The sequence below is a fragment of the Micromesistius poutassou genome (assembly GCF_964030765.1).
Source record: "Micromesistius poutassou genome assembly, chromosome: 4".
NCBI classification, from domain to species: domain Eukaryota; kingdom Metazoa; phylum Chordata; class Actinopteri; order Gadiformes; family Gadidae; genus Micromesistius; species Micromesistius poutassou.
Genome location: NC_140274.1, coordinates 11,529,591 through 11,547,055, shown reverse-complemented (window position 1 = coordinate 11,547,055; position 17,465 = coordinate 11,529,591). Strand labels below are relative to the sequence as shown.

The 17,465-nt window shown below is 44.4% G+C and overlaps 2 protein-coding genes across 3 annotated transcripts in view; both read right to left on the bottom strand.

The window, feature by feature from the left end:
• The window catches only part of septin4b (septin 4b), a 31,860-nt gene extending 28,336 nt beyond the window's left edge, over positions 1–3,524 (bottom strand). For both annotated transcript variants that reach the window (XM_084467475.1, XM_084467474.1), the window contains exon 1: positions 3,417–3,524. In XM_084467475.1, the coding sequence (XP_084323601.1) occupies positions 3,417–3,440 (24 nt within the window). In that variant the 5' untranslated portion in view covers positions 3,441–3,524. The remainder of the gene's footprint in view (positions 1–3,416) is intronic.
• Positions 3,525–9,954: 6,430 nt separating this feature from the next.
• limk1a (LIM domain kinase 1a) overlaps positions 9,955–17,465 on the bottom strand; it is a 29,378-nt gene continuing 21,867 nt past the window's right edge. Inside the window, exons 7-15 of the mRNA XM_084467409.1 lie at positions 17,129–17,309; positions 16,524–16,610; positions 15,396–15,527; positions 15,116–15,175; positions 14,501–14,566; positions 12,317–12,476; positions 11,726–11,781; positions 10,898–11,055; positions 9,955–10,629 (exon numbers count right to left, since the gene is read on the bottom strand). Coding sequence (XP_084323535.1) covers positions 10,461–10,629; positions 10,898–11,055; positions 11,726–11,781; positions 12,317–12,476; positions 14,501–14,566; positions 15,116–15,175; positions 15,396–15,527; positions 16,524–16,610; positions 17,129–17,309 — 1,069 coding nt within the window. The 3' untranslated portion in view covers positions 9,955–10,460. The remainder of the gene's footprint in view (positions 10,630–10,897; positions 11,056–11,725; positions 11,782–12,316; positions 12,477–14,500; positions 14,567–15,115; positions 15,176–15,395; positions 15,528–16,523; positions 16,611–17,128; positions 17,310–17,465) is intronic.

The following is a 17,465-nucleotide window of genomic DNA, read 5'->3' as shown; positions in this document are numbered from 1 at the left end:
ACCACAAATCCCAGTGCCTAATGCTGTGACATCATGTAGTAGTTGGACTGACCAGCACCACCACAGTGAAGTGAGCTCTGCAGGCAGAGCCTGCCACAGAAAACCTTGGGTGTACAAACAAGTGGTGCGATGCAGAACCTATGGGGGCCATGGGAACTGGGAGGGGAAATATTTATGAGGAAGACAAGGGTGGGGGGCGGGGAACTGGCAGGAGCTTCTTCTTTGTGGCTTAGGAGGAATGTCTGGGTTGACCCTCTGGATGACCAAAAAAAACCCAACATATCTAAGGCTGGAGGGCAAGCACAGGCTGACATAACACAGAAAGACAGGCAGACAGAACCTAGTCGGCCAGCAGCAGTGATTAATTCCCGTTAGATTGACGGAGACGTGCCAAGCTGAGCCTGTCAGTAGGCCAATACAAGTCAGCTCTGCCAGAGGCGATCTACTGTACTGGGATGCCCACCCATTACATTTCACAGATGCACATGTTAGTAAGCAAGCAAATTAGTCAATATACAAGTATAATACAATTGTCATTGGTTTGGCCGAGGACAATTGGCCTTTAGTCAAAGCTAGGATAGGCAATTTATTGCAGAAGCTTTATTTGTCAACAGCAATCAAATGCTTTGACAAAAATATGAAAAATATAAAAACATGTCTCTGTGGCTGTCGCAGGCCTGTAGTAAGCCCATCCAATGATTTCATTGGGTCCGAATCGTCCCATATCCAACCGCACTGGCTGGCTAGCTGGTTTCTCGAATTGGCCTACCCTGGCCTTAATTTAATAAAATAATATAACTATTGAAGGAGATAGAAAGTGATTCCCAGGTCACAGACGGTAACTGTTTTGCCTCTCCAAATCAAACCGTTCAAAAAGATCCCACCCCCACCCCCACTCTCACAGCCAGGGTGTCGGGCCACTCTACTGGGGCATCCCCGTCATCCCACTAACAGCAGCAGCCTCTTCTGACAACGACTGGGAATGATGCCCGAGAGTGGTGGAGAAGGACTGTGAGATGGACACACAGCGACAAGTGTGGTTCTCCTACTCATGAGTGGTACACAACGCCCCACAGCACTGGAGGGTACAGAGCTGAAGAGGCACCCTTGTTTAGCTCTGGGTTCCCGGGTGATGGATTCAATGGGACATCATAATACTTTGGATGAGAGAGCTATACTGCAGTCATCCCACAGAAACACTGGATACAGAAGTGCGGTCAGACGTCCCTTTGTGACACACAACACTGATTGGGATCTACAGGAAAGGAAGGCTCTGCTGCACCATTTGTTTATGATTCCAGAGACTGAACCGAGAGTTCTGGGTTGCGTCTTGAGCCAACCTTTTTTGGTGCAAAATCTTCTGCTTTGAATGCTATCAGATCAAACCAGACTCTCTGGATTGTTGTCGTTGTCTTGTCCAAAGATTAAAGGACGGAGGGGTGCGGCACCACAACGTATCTCCATCCAAGCTTCCTGTGTGCACATCCACATTGACCAAATGACACACACACACACACACACACACACACACACACACACACACACACACACACACACACACACACACACACACACACACACACACACACACACACACACACACACACACACACACACACACACACAGTGGCAACAAACTGTAGGAGCTAGCGGGCTAATAGGCTAATAAAGTCCAAGTATAGCCTGCTGGGAATGCGACTAGGGAGGCGATTGAAGGCATCTGAGCTAATGGCTAGTTCAGAAAAAGCCACAGTGGAATGCATCAAATGTCTGAGTGTGTGAGAGAGACAGACAGACGGGAAGAGTGACAGAGAGAGAGAGAGATGGGAAGGGATAGGAGGGCATTATTCCATAAGACACAGCTTCTCTTTTATTGGCTGTAAACAATGGAGAGGACTGCGTTCTCTGACTTTACTGTGTGTTTCCCCTGCCAGTGGAGCGGTTACTGCCACGGAGCTGCGTGACATCACTCCCTCTGTGTGTGTGTGTGTGTGTGTGTGTGTGTGTGTGTGTGTGTGTGTGGCCAGAGGAAACCACAATGGCACCCTCTTTTTCTTGGGTACCACACCCGGTAAACCAGGCTGGGCAGAGCTTCTTTCTCTCGGGCGGCTGACCAGTTCTACAGCTAGAACACTGGAACCCAGGTTGGGTCATTGTGAGCGGGACTACTGTATTATAATTAACAGTAATGACCCGCAATTTTTGCTGGCAGTGGCAGTGGGAACAAGCTCAACACACATCTGTTTATATAATGCCATTCCATTCAAGGGACGAGCAGAAAAAACAACAACATGTCATCTGTCCTGTTGGACAACTTCATTGAGTCCCACTGGTTGAGTGTCATCAGATAATGCTTCTCTCCCTCTCTTCCTCTTCCTCTTCCTCCCGGGAGAGGAAAGGGACCGTCTGGAGCGAGAGACCTCTCTGACAGGTGTGTGGGCGAGAGACCTCGCTGACAGGTGTGTGGGCGAGAGACCTCTCTGACAGGTGTGGGAGCAAGAGACCTCTCTCTCTGACAGGAGCGGGGCGAGAGACCTCTCTGACAGGTAAGAGACCTCTGTGTGGACGGCCCCCTGGAGGTGTTTTGCCACTTGATACTCACTTGACACTTTGTCGCACAGACCAAGAATGTTGCTGAGGAGAAGGTTGTCTGTCATATGTTACGCAGATCCACCCTCCACCACCACCACCACCACCACTCACCTCCCCCCACAACACTCATGTGAACTGTTTGTGCTCGGGAAACAAACGCACACACACCACCGCATCCATCTAAATTCCTGCCGGACCCAGCACAGCTGCGGGACTCTAGCCTGGACTGGACTGTTAGTTTGACGCTCGAGCGCCAAGAGGAGAGGACAACTCTGAGAAGGCTGAAGAGAGTGAGGAGAGTGTGTGGCCGTACTAAAGCTAACATTCAGAAGAGCTGACTCATTGTTCTGAAGAGTCACAAGTTTAGCCAGCTTCGGAAGAAGAAAAGAAAGTATGGGATATAATTTGAGTGAAAGGCCAGTAACTCCATACAGCTGGGTGTGTCTTGGAAGCATCAGGGTGTGTTTAGTCTCACTTGAGTAAGACAAGGAACCAGAAATTCTGGGTTCACGTGCATACACCCATCGTTCAGCAGTTTGGTATAACACACACACACACACACACACACACACACACACACACACACACACACACACACACACACACACACACACACACACACACACACACACACACACACACACACACACACACACACACACACACAGCCCTTGAGGACAGGGCAGAGAGCTGTCTGGCACAACACATTGCGGGTGTTTGCATGGAGGACCTCGTAGGGAAGTGAACGAACAGGTCCTTCAGCAGAGAGCTTTCTTTCAATCACACACTCAGCAATACAGATCACAAAAACACAGTTTTCTTACCTCATACTCTGGCAACAGGAACATCAGGAACAGAAAGGAATGGTGTCATAATCCAAACCAAAAGGACCAATCGTGGAGAATGAGGAAAGAAGAAGAATTGGGATTATTAACAACATGCGGCTAATTTCATCTGAGAACCATTCAACTCCAGAGAGTTCAGTAACTGCGGCTTGATGGCTTTTTTGCTCATGAAGATCATACATTGGATAATCTAACCAGACACAAAAATTGGTTGCAAACAGGCCATTGCGGTAATGCATATGTACCTGAAAAGCTGAAATTATCTGCATATCTGTGACCCCAAGCACTGTTTAAAATAATTTTAAAGGCTGCATGTTTAAAACCCTTCTAAAGGCAGCATAAAACTCTGCTAAAGGCTGTATATGTTTAAATATTCAGCCGTGTTACTAGTTGTATACATGATGCATATCAAATTATCTACACAACTTGAAAAGAGAGTATAATAAATAATATAGTTCTGTTGGGACTCCAAAGCCAATAGAATGATCAATTACAGTGTTATACTAATTCAGCCAAATGTAGATTCCCTATGCATACCCCTGATTCACTCTACTCCTTCAAATATCTATGTTACTACTGATGTCAAGGTTGCCCCTACACTGGAACAACTGCAATTAACGTGAAACTTAAGACATATCACAACCATCTCATTCTGGAGAGGGTATACACAACATGAACCATGAAAAATGACTATACTTAGATGTAATGGCTCCTCACTTACAGCGAGGGATACCACGTTTGCTTGTTTGACCTACATTTAAAAAAGGTCCTCCACCAATGATAATGCTAGCCAGGCCACAGTGGTATTGGAATGGCTGCATTCCAATAAAAAAAAATAAACCTCCCATAAACCTCCCTGTGGAACGCTAGTAGACATTGCTGACTGTGCCACCCATCCTAACTGCTTCTCCCGGGTAAACTTAGTTTGGTGCTTCCCAAGGTCACCGGATGAATGGTGTGTATGTTATTCAGTGGTCCGTAGAGGAGGAGGCGCTGCTCTACTTGTTAAATAGGCTATGATCTATTCAGGAAGACTTCTTAAGGCTTTGGTTTCTATTGAGGTTAGGAGCGGTGCACAAAGTAAGTTTAAAGTTAAAAATAGGAGCGGTAGGCTATGCGGGAGTGGGTAGGGAAATTAAAAAAAGGCAACTCTGAATGTTTAAACTGATTAACTCTGGCTTCACACCATTCATCTGAAGACGGTACAATATATGTTGGATGCCATTTGAGAATACACACAAAGAATATACAAAGTATACAATACACCTGTTCCAAAGGAAAACTGCATGTTAATACACTTAAACAAATACAATCTCGCCGTGAGACCACGTTTCAGGGGCACGGTGCAGTAGTTCGGCCTTCCAGATGTTATGTAACTGGGTTTTCCCACCAGAATCTTAGCGACTCTGTCCTAAACAAACGCAGGATTTCTAGATAGACCTCATGGCAGCTCAGGTGACAAGATAGACACAGTCATAAAAAAGAAAGACTGACAACACCCGTCTCTGGCAATGATAGATTAGTGCAGGGTGTTGACACAGGGGATGGTAAACAAGGCGGTTTATGTACCCATGTTCGACCACAAACTAGAAAGGGAGATAATAGATATTGCCAAAATGCAGGGAAGTCGATGAGTGAACTCTAGTAGTTGATAGTCTGATAGTCTGGTGTGTTAACGTTAATAAAATGTGTATTAATGAATATCGGGATTCATTGACTTTATAGACAGTGTATTTGTTTACGTTGTCACTATGGACAATCATCAAAAGCGAGGACGACAGACAGCTGACTATTGAAAGACATCAGACTATTGAAAGATATTCACCAAAATAAATACTTCTTCCTTATTACTACTCTGTTACCACCTCAATGGGAGGTTGGAGAAAACAGATCACACTAAAAGACTGACCAAATGATCAAGATAAGTAAAAAATTACTTGACCTCAGACCAAATTTGTCTGAATATATATTCCCTGCAGGGCGCACAGCTCCTGTATCCTGGTTAGTTCCCAGTGTTTGCTTTCTCCTGCTCTCTGGGTCTTCACACCACCATCCTGCATCCCCCCCACCCATCACGGGACCAGTGTTGATGAGCCAGATGTGTGACTGGAATTGGAAACACTGCCTCAATCCTCCCGCTAATTACACTCGATCAGATGCCTATATAGACCATGCAGGACATATGCACTATAGAACCTAGTGTCACTTTACCCCCAAAAAATACATTTTCAGTCCACGCTCATAAGAAAACAGGACCGAAACGCTGCTTATCAACAACAAAAAAATGCGTTTCACTTAGCCAAGGGCAAACACTGACTGGCATGGCAAACAGAGATAATGCGTTTCACAACTGCTCTAAAGTAAACAAGCAACGGCATTTTATCCAGTCCCTGAGGATCTCCGCATCCAGTGCAGCCACTGATGTATCTGCATCACCAGCAATCCATCTGTGCTTCTCCAAAAATAGTGTGTGGCCACTGACCAGACAACATCATTCTTGTATGTTATGTTATTTATATGACATTTGACGGACATTTAGTGCTCTCATCCGCCCTGTGAAGGGAGCCAGTATTGAGAAATTTTAAACGATCGAATAGTTTTGTTTTCTATCTCTCTCAATGAAAATAAATACGAACACTTATATACGAAATAAGCTAAATAAACGAACTTAGTGGGTGAGTCACGTCATCTAAATCAAGTTGCTGGTCGATGCTTCACATCCCAGTCGACGCTACGCGACTCATTGCAAAGGACGGACTCGGTCGTGCGCAATAGTGCATGCATTGCACGGACCGCGTCTGGCGCTCAGAGGGGTCGTTTAACGTTGTTGACAGTCGGGATCCAGCAAATAATAGGCCTACCGTGCACACACATTAGTCTACTCACCGTGGTTGAACATTGAAGATCGAAACCGGTTGGTTGGGGTCATATTTTCCATGATTCCAAAGTTTTTTCCCCCAGCGCTCAACGCAGTGATTTCAATCACAAGCCGATTTAACTATATATTACTCCAATGTAGATCCCCCCAAAAAAACTAGACAACGTATCACAGTGGCACATGCAAGCTTGCAACATACAGCGTTGGGACAGGCTGTCTCCCTCTCGTTCACCTAGTTTACAGCGTAACAACCACGCACTGCGTATAATGTGGGGAGCTTTTAAACAGTGCACCGTTTTGGAAGCCAGCCTCCTAGACCGGTGACGTCACGGGGCCCAATCTGCAGCAGGAATGAAAACAATCGCACATGGTTTGAGACGGTGGTCATGTGATCACTACGCTTGTCAAACACGTCGACCCAAACCACGACAATCCCAGCAGGTGGGGCTTGCGGACGGCGGGACTTGTTAAAGAGGCCCAACAAACGAACCTCAGAGAAGTGTGTTGAGAAAAACTGCTTTTTGCAGCCGTTTGACAGGTTGTTGTGGGATAGTTAGAATAATCTCAAAGATCATATTAGTAGCAGACGTTGATGGGAATTTTCTACTCATATGCTTACTACACTCAATAAGTAAATACTATTCATCACATCACTGGTTCTTTTTTCATCCGTAACACATTTGACAGTGTTCTTGTTCCTACTTTTAGCCATAGTATTCAGCGCTGGATGTCTGCTTTGTGTCTACTTATAAATATCCACATGTAAACCCTTCCCAGCTGAATATTTATCTTATTGTGACTTTGAGGATATTTTCATTCAAGGGCACTCATAACAGCCATCATCTCAAATACACTTTTTATTTGAGTTATTCACCAAATAAAAGTGGCATATGTCAGTCATATGGTGTCCAACATTATTTTTTTCAAAGCCCATGCACTTGGCTTTCTAAGATGGAAACAGAAATGTCTTCCACATTAAAAATAAAGAAACACAGGTGGTTATTGTTTCAGAAGCAACATGTTTATTTAGGCTGCGACAAAGATCGCTCGGCTCCTCAGCTCAGAGTCTAAATGTTCACGTTCAGGAATAAAGTGCAGAGTTTTCACAGCTTGTGTAAAAATTAAATAAAACCATCAATGGATTATAATTCTAAAAATATCAAAACTGACAATGGTACATCTGGAAAATATAAATATGATAAGAAACAAGAAGAGATCTCATTAAAACATAGCCATCAGCATTGATATTCAACTGTTTGAATCAGGCTTGCACTTTATGATACAAAGGGTGATTTTTTCTTTTCAAATTAAAACGTTTATAAGAGTCGTTGGCAAGGCTAGCTTAAAACAAAGGCACAGCATTGTTCAGAGGTAACGATCTTTTGCAAATAAGTGCTGCGGTGACATTTCCCATGATCAACACATCCACACACACACGCAACAGGTGTGGGGCAGGCCGCTGAGCATGGCTTCAGAACAGAGACATAGACACACACACACACACACACAAAGCCCCTCATTAACATACCCAATGGAGAAAAACATTACATCAACAAGCCCCGAAAATAGACTTCTATTTTGGTGTCTTGATTTATATAACCTTAAACTTGTTTCTGTCTGACTGTTACGATACTGTGATTGTACAATACTGTTGTTGTTGTTTACGTGTTGTTAGTTTGTCTTAAGCGATGTATGCTACGTTGTCTGAAATGTTAAGAAGTAGCTCCAGAAAATACAGCCCTGAGCTAAGAGAACAGAGGGTGAGGGGTCAGGGCTGAGAGGCGATGCGTGCCTGTGTGCTAGTGGTAGTGGTTACAGCCTTGTTGGACATAACATCGAGAGAAGGTATTAACACAGGATAGTATTCACAATAGGACTGTAGGCAGCAGGCAACACTGGGATCAACCATTTTCTTTGATAGCAAAGACCAGCCGGGAATCTGACTTCATCGTGTGTGAGGATAACTTAGAAAACAGATTGGATTTGGTTTCCATAGAGATAAGGCAATTTCATTTTTTTCTTTTACAAAATACGATAACTTGTGGTGCAATCACCATGAGTTTAAATTTGTATTAAAGTATATGGTAGCATTGCATTGACAATCAATGCTACGTCCTAATCAATAGATTTAAACGCAGACATTGGACATAGTATCAGATCATCATTTTGTTAGAAAGAAAGTGTTTCCCCATAAACCAATTCCACAGTTGAAAAGGCTCTGTCAGTGGATTTCTTACATTTGCATTCATTAACCTCACCTGAACCGTCTTTGCACATCTTTATCACAATTAGCCCAAGAGAGAGAAATAAAAAAACATGGCTACAACCAGCCATGGGGTAATAGTGCAAAACAAAGAACTTGTAAGTAGTAAATCTGTACAATGGCTTCGTCGCGCTTTATAAAAACAGAAGCTGTGTTTAAGCATGTTTTGTTTTGTTGTCTTTTTTTCATTTTCCTTACTTTTTCATTCTTTCATTTTCATTCTTCATTTTCTTAGTTTAAGTTGCTTGGTTTAGTAGCAGAAGGGAGCTTCTCAAGCAAGTACACCATGCAGCACATACAAACGCAGCAGATGTGATGAGATGCATGAAATGCAGCATGTTATGGTGAGAGTGAGACGTGACAGTGGAACAGATTCATATTGGAGGAGTGCGGCAGAGCGTAAATAAGCGATGCACACAGACACATATAAAGGGAGGATGTATGCATTTGGAGAGATTTACAGCCAGCCATTATTGGATAATTGGACCGTCCCAGGGAGAGCGTCACAAGAGGGGAGACAAACACGTTTAAACAGACCGCAGACACAATGTATAAATTAACCTTCTGTACAATCATGACCTCAGAGTCATGACCAGAGCATTATTAAGTTTGATTGCACTAGGAGGACATTGTTGACAAGTTTACTTTGATGTTCTAATTTACTCTCTTTGTGGGAGCGGGAGTGGGAAGTCGATCATAACTTAAACAATGGTAAGACGATATATATTTTTTATGATTTTGAAGTGGGTTGTGACGAAATGTGACGTGCTTTAGTCGGGTCATTGTATCATGACGTGAGATCCTGCTGTCACCACGGTGACCAAGAAAACCAACAAACTTGTCTTCTTTTCAATTCAAACATGTTTTTTTATCTCCATAATTCTAGCTGGTCGCCGAATAAAAATATGGCAATGCAGCATACGTATATAAAATATGTCTGTACATTTAGAATATTTAAAAACATTTACAATGCCACTCTATATTTACAGGACTGGTATGAGATTTGAAAACAATATTTCATCGCAACATGAGAGATAAGACAACAGCTTCCATTGCAATGTACCGGGTTCAGGGAAGGAGTTACATTGAATTTAAGTCAGTGCTACTCAACGTTAGCACAGGGGACTGTGAAGACATAAATGCAGGCCTAATATGGAGAGTCTACTGGAACTAACCATGTAACCCTATTCCAAAAGTGGGAAATTAAAAAAAGGGGTAGTATCATTTACCATGTATTTATTTTTAGAAGCTTTTAGAAGCATTTTAAAAGCATTAAAGGGCTTGACTGGACCCTATTCTGGAAATGTGTATGGTAGATCTTTCTAATGTGAATGAACATGAAAAACTCCTTCCATGATTCATTGTCTAAGCTCCTGGGATCCCTGAAAAAAATCATAATCTACTGGGGCCCCAACTAAGGCTTTAAAAGTTTTTCAAAATGTATATCTTTCAGGAACAAATACCTCAATCAGGTTCTCGAGAATTAAATACAATATACATACACTGACATTGAACCTGACACACTTATCTTATACACACACAGTTTTCCAAACATGGGATCTGAATGCATGTGATCCTGTTCTAGTCCCCCCCGGTGAACGAGACATCAATGGGTGCAATGAAATTATGTCTCTGGAGTTGAACATGGATGTGGATGCTACTTGCGTAGGTGGCTTTTCAGTTCCTAATTTCCCCCTGAGTCTATTCGTCTTAGTCTGAGACCAGACCTCGTAGGCCACCTGTGGCCGTCTGGACATGGCAGGATATTTACAATATACCTCCTTCTGTACGCATCCATTACATCTCCTTCGACCCAAGGATGTGTGCAGCTGTGGCCATACCACTTCCCGCCTCCTATGTTTCTCCGACCCTCCTCCTGAGCCTACTCAGGCTGCTCTGGGTGGGTGGGCAGGCCGTTCTCTGAGTGTGTGACGCTGTGCTTGTCCCAGAAGGCCTTGTGGAGCTGGTCCAGCTCAGAGACCATGGGCAGGCCCATGTCCAGGTGCATCTTCAGGTTCTCCAACCACTCCTCCAGCTTGGGGAAGGCTGGCCTGGGAAGGTCAAACAGAAGTCCTTTTAGAAATCGTGCAGTATGTGAATGCTTTTATGTTATCTCTGGTTTGACAGGAATATACAATCTGAGAACTACAACAGCAGCCAAACCCTGATCAAGCCTATTTCAGCTGCAATGCGTCAGACCACCAGTGAGAAATACCCAAAACAGATAATCCTCTGAACGCTGCTCTGCCTTTTACGTTATAATATCTGTTGTTTCCATGACCCCCTCAAAGGTACTGTACTGAAGGATGGATGACTGACCTTTTATCTGCGTCAAGGTCACAGCATATGGCGGCCAGGGGGAAGAAGGCAGGAGGACAGTTACGGGGGCAGAAGTGCTCAAGGAAGCCAGAAACATTGAGACCAAAGTCCCCCGCTCTGGGCAGGTAGTCTGGGTCCGCGTTCACCCTCCCGATGATCTGGAGGAGACAAAGAGTTGTGTTAGCTTGGTACATGAGGAAGCAGGCCAGGTTCTAAACAACAACCACGAGAACAAGAGTAGGAGTGGGAGACAGCAGTAGGAGAGAAGGTGTGGGAGACAGTAGGAGACAGTAGGAAAGAAGGAGTGGGAGACAGTAGGAGAGAAGGAGTAGGAGAGAGTAGGAGAGAAGTAGAGGGAGACAGTAGGAGACAGTAGGAGACAGTAGGAGAGAAGGAGTGGGAGACAGTAGGAGACCGTAGGAGTGGGAGACAATAGGAGACAGTAGGAGACAGTAGGAGAGCAGGAGTAGGAGACAATAGGAGACAGTAGGAGTGGGAGACAGTAGGAGACAGTAGGAGAGCATGAGTAGGAGACAATAGGAGACAGTAGGAGTGGGAGACAGTAGGAGACAGTAGGAGACAGTAGGAGTGGGAGACAGTATGAGACAGTATGAGACAGTTGTAGTGGGAGACAGTATGAGACAATAGGAGACAGTAGGAGTGGAAGACCGTAGGAGACAGTAGGAGACAGTAGGAGTGGGAGACAGTATGAGACAGTAGGAGACAGTAGGAGTGGGAGACAGTATGAGACAGTTGGAGACAGTAGGAGTGGGAGACACCAGGGCAGAGGGTTCGAGTCGACCGTTCTAGTACTGGAGGGAGACTCACCTCGCAGAGCATGATGCCAAACGAGAATATATCCACTCTCTCGTCGTAGCTTTTCCCTGGAAGAAGATGAGAGAAAAAAGGATGTTGTAAGCCTGATGTTGAATTTAGCACTTAGCTCCTAAAATAGAGGTCCAGGTAAATGTATGGATGGATGTTTCAAGAGGTGAGATAATATAGCTGGCAGCTCCTGTCAGAGTTTCCCTCAGGGGGAGGTGCAGGGCTGCTGCCAGAGCTCCGGTAGCTATACACTCCAGTTCTCTGTTCTGTGTGATGTATATTCTGGAGACCAGACAGCTCCCTGGTCAATGCAGGGCTGCTCAATATATTCATATACTATCGACATTGTTATACAAGACTAGATATTATTACTTTTTAGGATGTCATATAGCTAATGTCTAATCCTGCCCTGTCTAATCTTGGCTTTACATGCTCCATCAGACTTCCAAACAAATAATGAACGCCTCTACCGGCTTGACAATCATATCGAAAATACATATCAATGTTTCTCAATGTATGAGCGTATGTCAACCGTCCATATGAGTTATGTGTGACTACGACACGATATACTAAGCTTCGAGGACGAGACCGTACCGTGGATCATCTCGGGGGCCATCCAGTAGGGGTTGCCCACCACGGTGTAGCGCTTTCTGCGGTCCTGCTTCTTCAGGCCGGCCTGCAGCAGCTTGTCCTGGTGCTTATCCTCCACCATGAGCCTGGCCAGGCCGAAGTCTGCCACCACCACCGTGTTGTCCTGCACAGCGGCGAGAGAGAGAGACACTGTCAGTATTCAGAGAGGGAGAGGGGTAATGTCACCGTTATGGTATTCCGCTCCCAGTTCAAAAAGGTACTGGGTTTGATGCCCAAGTTCGGCAGTCCACCTGTGTTCATCCTTGAGTAAGACGGTAAAATTGAGCCTCTTATATTGACGTGTAGGGAGAGAGGAGAGACTGGGAGGTTGGCAGTCGCCCCAAATGAATGAACATGGGGTAAATATGAAGGAAATGAATGTTAGACTATATTCCTGTTGTGAAAGTATGAAGGAAATGAATGTTAGACTATATTCCTGTTGTGAAAGTATGAAGGAAATGAATGTTAGACTATATTCCTGTTGTGAAAGTATTAAGGAAATTAATGTTAGACTATATTCCTGTGGTGAAAGTATGAAGGAAATGAATGTTAGACTATATTCCTGTTGTGAAAGTATTAAGGAAATTAATGTTAGACTATATTCCTGTGGTGAAAGTATGAAGGAAATGAATGTTAGACTATATTCATGTTGTGAAAGTATGAAGGATATCAGTGTAAGACAATTTTTTATGTTCTGTTTCATCTTAGAATTACAGCCTGACTAATTACAGCCTGACTACTTAGTAGCGCAACATTCACACGCACCAAAATACTGAATTTAACACAAAGAGGAACAGAGCATGTGACACACCAGCACAGCTGGAGGCGTGCTGCTAGACAACCTCGTGCAGAATGACATCTTCGCAGCCGATTGACAACCTGCTGCTGCTTTGTTTTAGCGTGCCTAAGTAGCTTCTCCCCATATGATCTGATCACACAATGCGCGCTGCGCCCCATATGGCTACATTAGTTTGCTATTTTAGGCACGTAAGAAAAAAAAAATCTTGGCATCTTCTTTTTACGAGCACACAATGTAGAAGGAGTACGTGCAAAATAATGTACCTGCCCGTTGCTCTTTAACTGAATAAAAAGTTAATCAGGGTATAAAAAAAGAAAAGTTTGAGACAGAGCAAGGGGGAGAGACAGGAATGTGATGCTGCCTGATATGGCAACAGTGCTGTAGTGTTTAACCTCAGGCCTGTTGCTCTTTCCCCTAAAACGGCTTCACCTTGAAGTTTAATGAAAAAAATGCGTGGGCCTTAGCCTGTATTTACAAAACAGTGTAGTAGGGTGCCCTGTCATCTGGAGATCTTGTTCACAATATCTATAGCTTTCTCTTTGTTTTCCCTCCACCTCAGGAAGGGGCTGCTTTAGGAAGACATAGCCGAGGGCCACTAGTAAGTGTGTGTGTGTGTGTGTGTGTGTGTGTGTGTGTGTGTGTGTGTGTGTGTGTGTGTGTGTGTACATTTCAAGAGGGATTAACTTGCCATACTTGTCCCTAACAAAGCCCTTCTGTGTTTGTGTGGACAAGAATTTGTCCGCTTGCAGAGTTGTCACAGCACTGTCATCAGTGAGAGAACCTCACCATTGTTGCCCTGACATGCACATTGTATTAATCCATAGAAAAACACAGCAGATGGGCGACACATCCAGGTGTACACACACACACACACACACACACACACACACACACACACACACACACACACACACACACACACACACACACACACACACACACGTGATCCGCTCAGGTACCTTGGCTACATGCCTAAACTAAGCCCCTACAGGAGCAACTATTATCCTTGGTTCTCTAGCAAAGTCATGCACACACCACACACACACACACACACACACACACACACACACACACACACACACACACACACACACACACACTTCTGTAGTACAGTCCCACCCCCCCCCACACACACACACACAAAAGTGAACGTTTCTCTAGTAGTTACACATACACATGTGTGCACGCACTTGTTTCCTTAGTTAAGTCCCACACATGGGCGGGCACCCACACCCACGCTCATAACTTTTAACAACTTTATGTTGTTATTGTCACACTTTTTATTAGCAACTTTATTAAGTTGTTGTTATCCTTATCACACACAAAAACACCTTTTAGAGAGAACTTACCTCTCGCACAAGACAATTGTGTGAGTTGAGGTCTCGGTGGATTATGTTCATGGAATGCAGATATGACTGAATGCAAAGAGGGAGAGAAAAGAAGAAAGAAGATTTAAATGCAAATCCAAAACTCGTGCGGAACAACCGGTCATTGTTGCGGCCCTTACAGCAGACGCCCTCGCAAGGGATAGTTTTAAAACTGGGGTCAACCATTGACACGCATCACATTAATCACTGTGCTTTAACTGAAGCACGGCAATAATGTTTAACTTCATAACTCACAGTTTAAACAAAAAAATGGGTAAGGTTTTCATAGTGGGTATAATTTTGATAGTGGGTGGAAATCTACTGCAGATAGCACTGGCAAGTCATGGTGTTGTAGTTCAAGTAAATGCCCACTAGAGGGCAATGTCTGTAAAGCCAGCATTGTTATTTTGCTGCACTGCAGCTTTATTTAGTTTCTTTCTTTTATTTCTTTCATCCGTGAAAAGTAATCCATTCGGTTAAACACATTGTTCCATTTCATCCTTTCCAAGATGTTATGGCTGCCATCAGAATACACATCAGAAGCTTAATGTCTCAGAGCCAAGCCAGGTGCTTGAGGCTGCTTCCTCCTAAGCTCACCATGCCAGCCGCGATGTCCTTGGCAAAGCTGACCCGCTTGTTCCACGGGAAGGTACTGTCCTGTGGGCACAGGAGATCAGACACATATAAATATATCAATAGAAATATACAAACATAAAACCCATGGTATTACAGATACACTCTAAATATAGTAATCTCTTCAGCTAATCCCTCCATACAGACAGAAGCTGAGGTACTGTCTGCAGCCCTGCTCCGCTTCACACATTTTAACAACACACACGCCCACACACAGCAGACACAGAAGCACCACCCCTCTCACCATCTCCATGATGAGCTCCCTCAGCGTGCCTCCCTTGATGTACTCAGCGATAAAGTTGAGCCTCTTGTCCTTATAGAGCACCCCAATGAACTTGAGCACATTGGGGTGGTCCAGACAGCGCATCACCTTCACCTGAAACCACAGAAGGACCACACGGCTGTTTTACACACCACACGTTCAGGGGCCCCATCGTTGAGGGGTGGCTCGGTGGACGCAAAGTAATCTAATTACTTGTGTTCAAACATTAGCATTTATAAGTGTTAGAAACATGTTTATTTTTATCAAACAACACAATTATAAGCTATATTCAACATCACCGTTTTTTCACCATTTCACAGTTTTACTAAGAGTATGCTGATAAGAAGCCGACTTGTAACAGTTTCTGAGATTGTTTGCACCTTGGCACAAAGGCAGGTTAGTCACTAGATGTTCCTAGGATAATCCAGCTCTTTTATTAAACACAGTGTGTTGGTGGAATTCAGTTATAGCAGTTTCCCTATGATAAAAACAATACTAACAATAATTTCTAGCAATAGTGAAGCGACATAGATGAAGATACTTATGTAAATGTGACTGAGTATTCTTCTGCCATTCAAATGGGCTGTTATTAAAGTGCAGGGCTGAATGGTGGGCAATGGACATGACTGAGAGCAGGGGAGGGAGTGGAAGAGATTGCTTTGAGGGTGTGCTGAGGCTGCTGCTGCTGCTGCTGCTGGGAGGGTCAGGGAGATTAGATGGTGATGCAGACACTTGATAAACGGCCCTGAACACTGCGGAGGAGGAAGCTGGTCATCTTCTACTCCCCTTCTAACCTTGTCAGATTCCACTCTCAGATTCCATACTGTCTCACCGGCAAACACGCAACACATAGACGCACCCGCATACACACAACAGACAGAGGCACACGCATAAACACTTGAGCACACACACAGACACTCACAGACCACTGTGAACAGCGCATGCACACGCTCGTACATACATACACATCTGACCAGCTCCTTTGTCTGAAGGGCATTTTTAAGGAGGGGATAGTCATTCTCCCCGTGAGAATGTGGTTGTTCTATATTCTTTGTGTCATAATAAACCTTCATGAAGGATGAATGCAATCTCTAGTCAATATTAACTCACCTCCTTCAGGAATGTCCTTTGAGTCTCGTCGTCAAAGCGGATCAATTCTTTCATCACCATCACTTCCCCCGTCTCTCTGTGGGTCACCTGTGGGAAATGCCTGTCTGTTAATAATACAGTTGTCCTATGCACTGATTTGATGTTCATCCATTTACTCTCTCCAGCTTCACTATATTCTACCTATTAAACCTCATTATATTCCAGTTGCATATTCATGATGCATATTGCATATTCATGTGTAAATTACGCTTAATGTATATTAACTTCTATCCTGCATTCCCTCTCCCCTTCTCTCTTTTTCATGCATTGTTGAAACTATTGCAATGCCTCCACCTAGTGTACATCATAGATATGATCTCATGACCGACGACATGCAGCCATCCACTGAGGGATGTAACCGTATAACCCAGTATCTGCGGCCATCCCTTGACCCTGCTCCACATTGCATTGTGCGTTGCAAATGGAGGTTGGATAGAAGTATCGAAAATACCCCTCCCCCCTAGAAAATAATGAAGATACAAGGTACATCCTTCCATCCATTCACATTCCCCAGCACGACATCGGAGCAACATAGGGGAGGGGACAGAGGGGGTGTAGACCCTTACCTTGATGGCCTGCCCGAAGCAGCCCTTCCCCAGCACCTCCCCATGGATGAGGTCGGAGGGGCGGAAGATGCGGTGCATGCGGCTGGAGACCAGGCGCAGCGACTCGGACCGGTTGAAGTCCTTACTCTGGGAGGAGTCGGTCTGGCTGGGGCCCGGGGACTTGTCGGTGCTTAAGCTCCGCCTGGGGGACAGAGAAGGGGGGGGGGGAGAAACATCAGAACAGGAGTGAACTGGACTGAAATTCAAAATAATGTTTGTATACATGTCCTTTTAAGAGTCCCATAAATATGATTTGACAAATAAATCATCAAGTATTCGGATGAACTTGCATGGATAG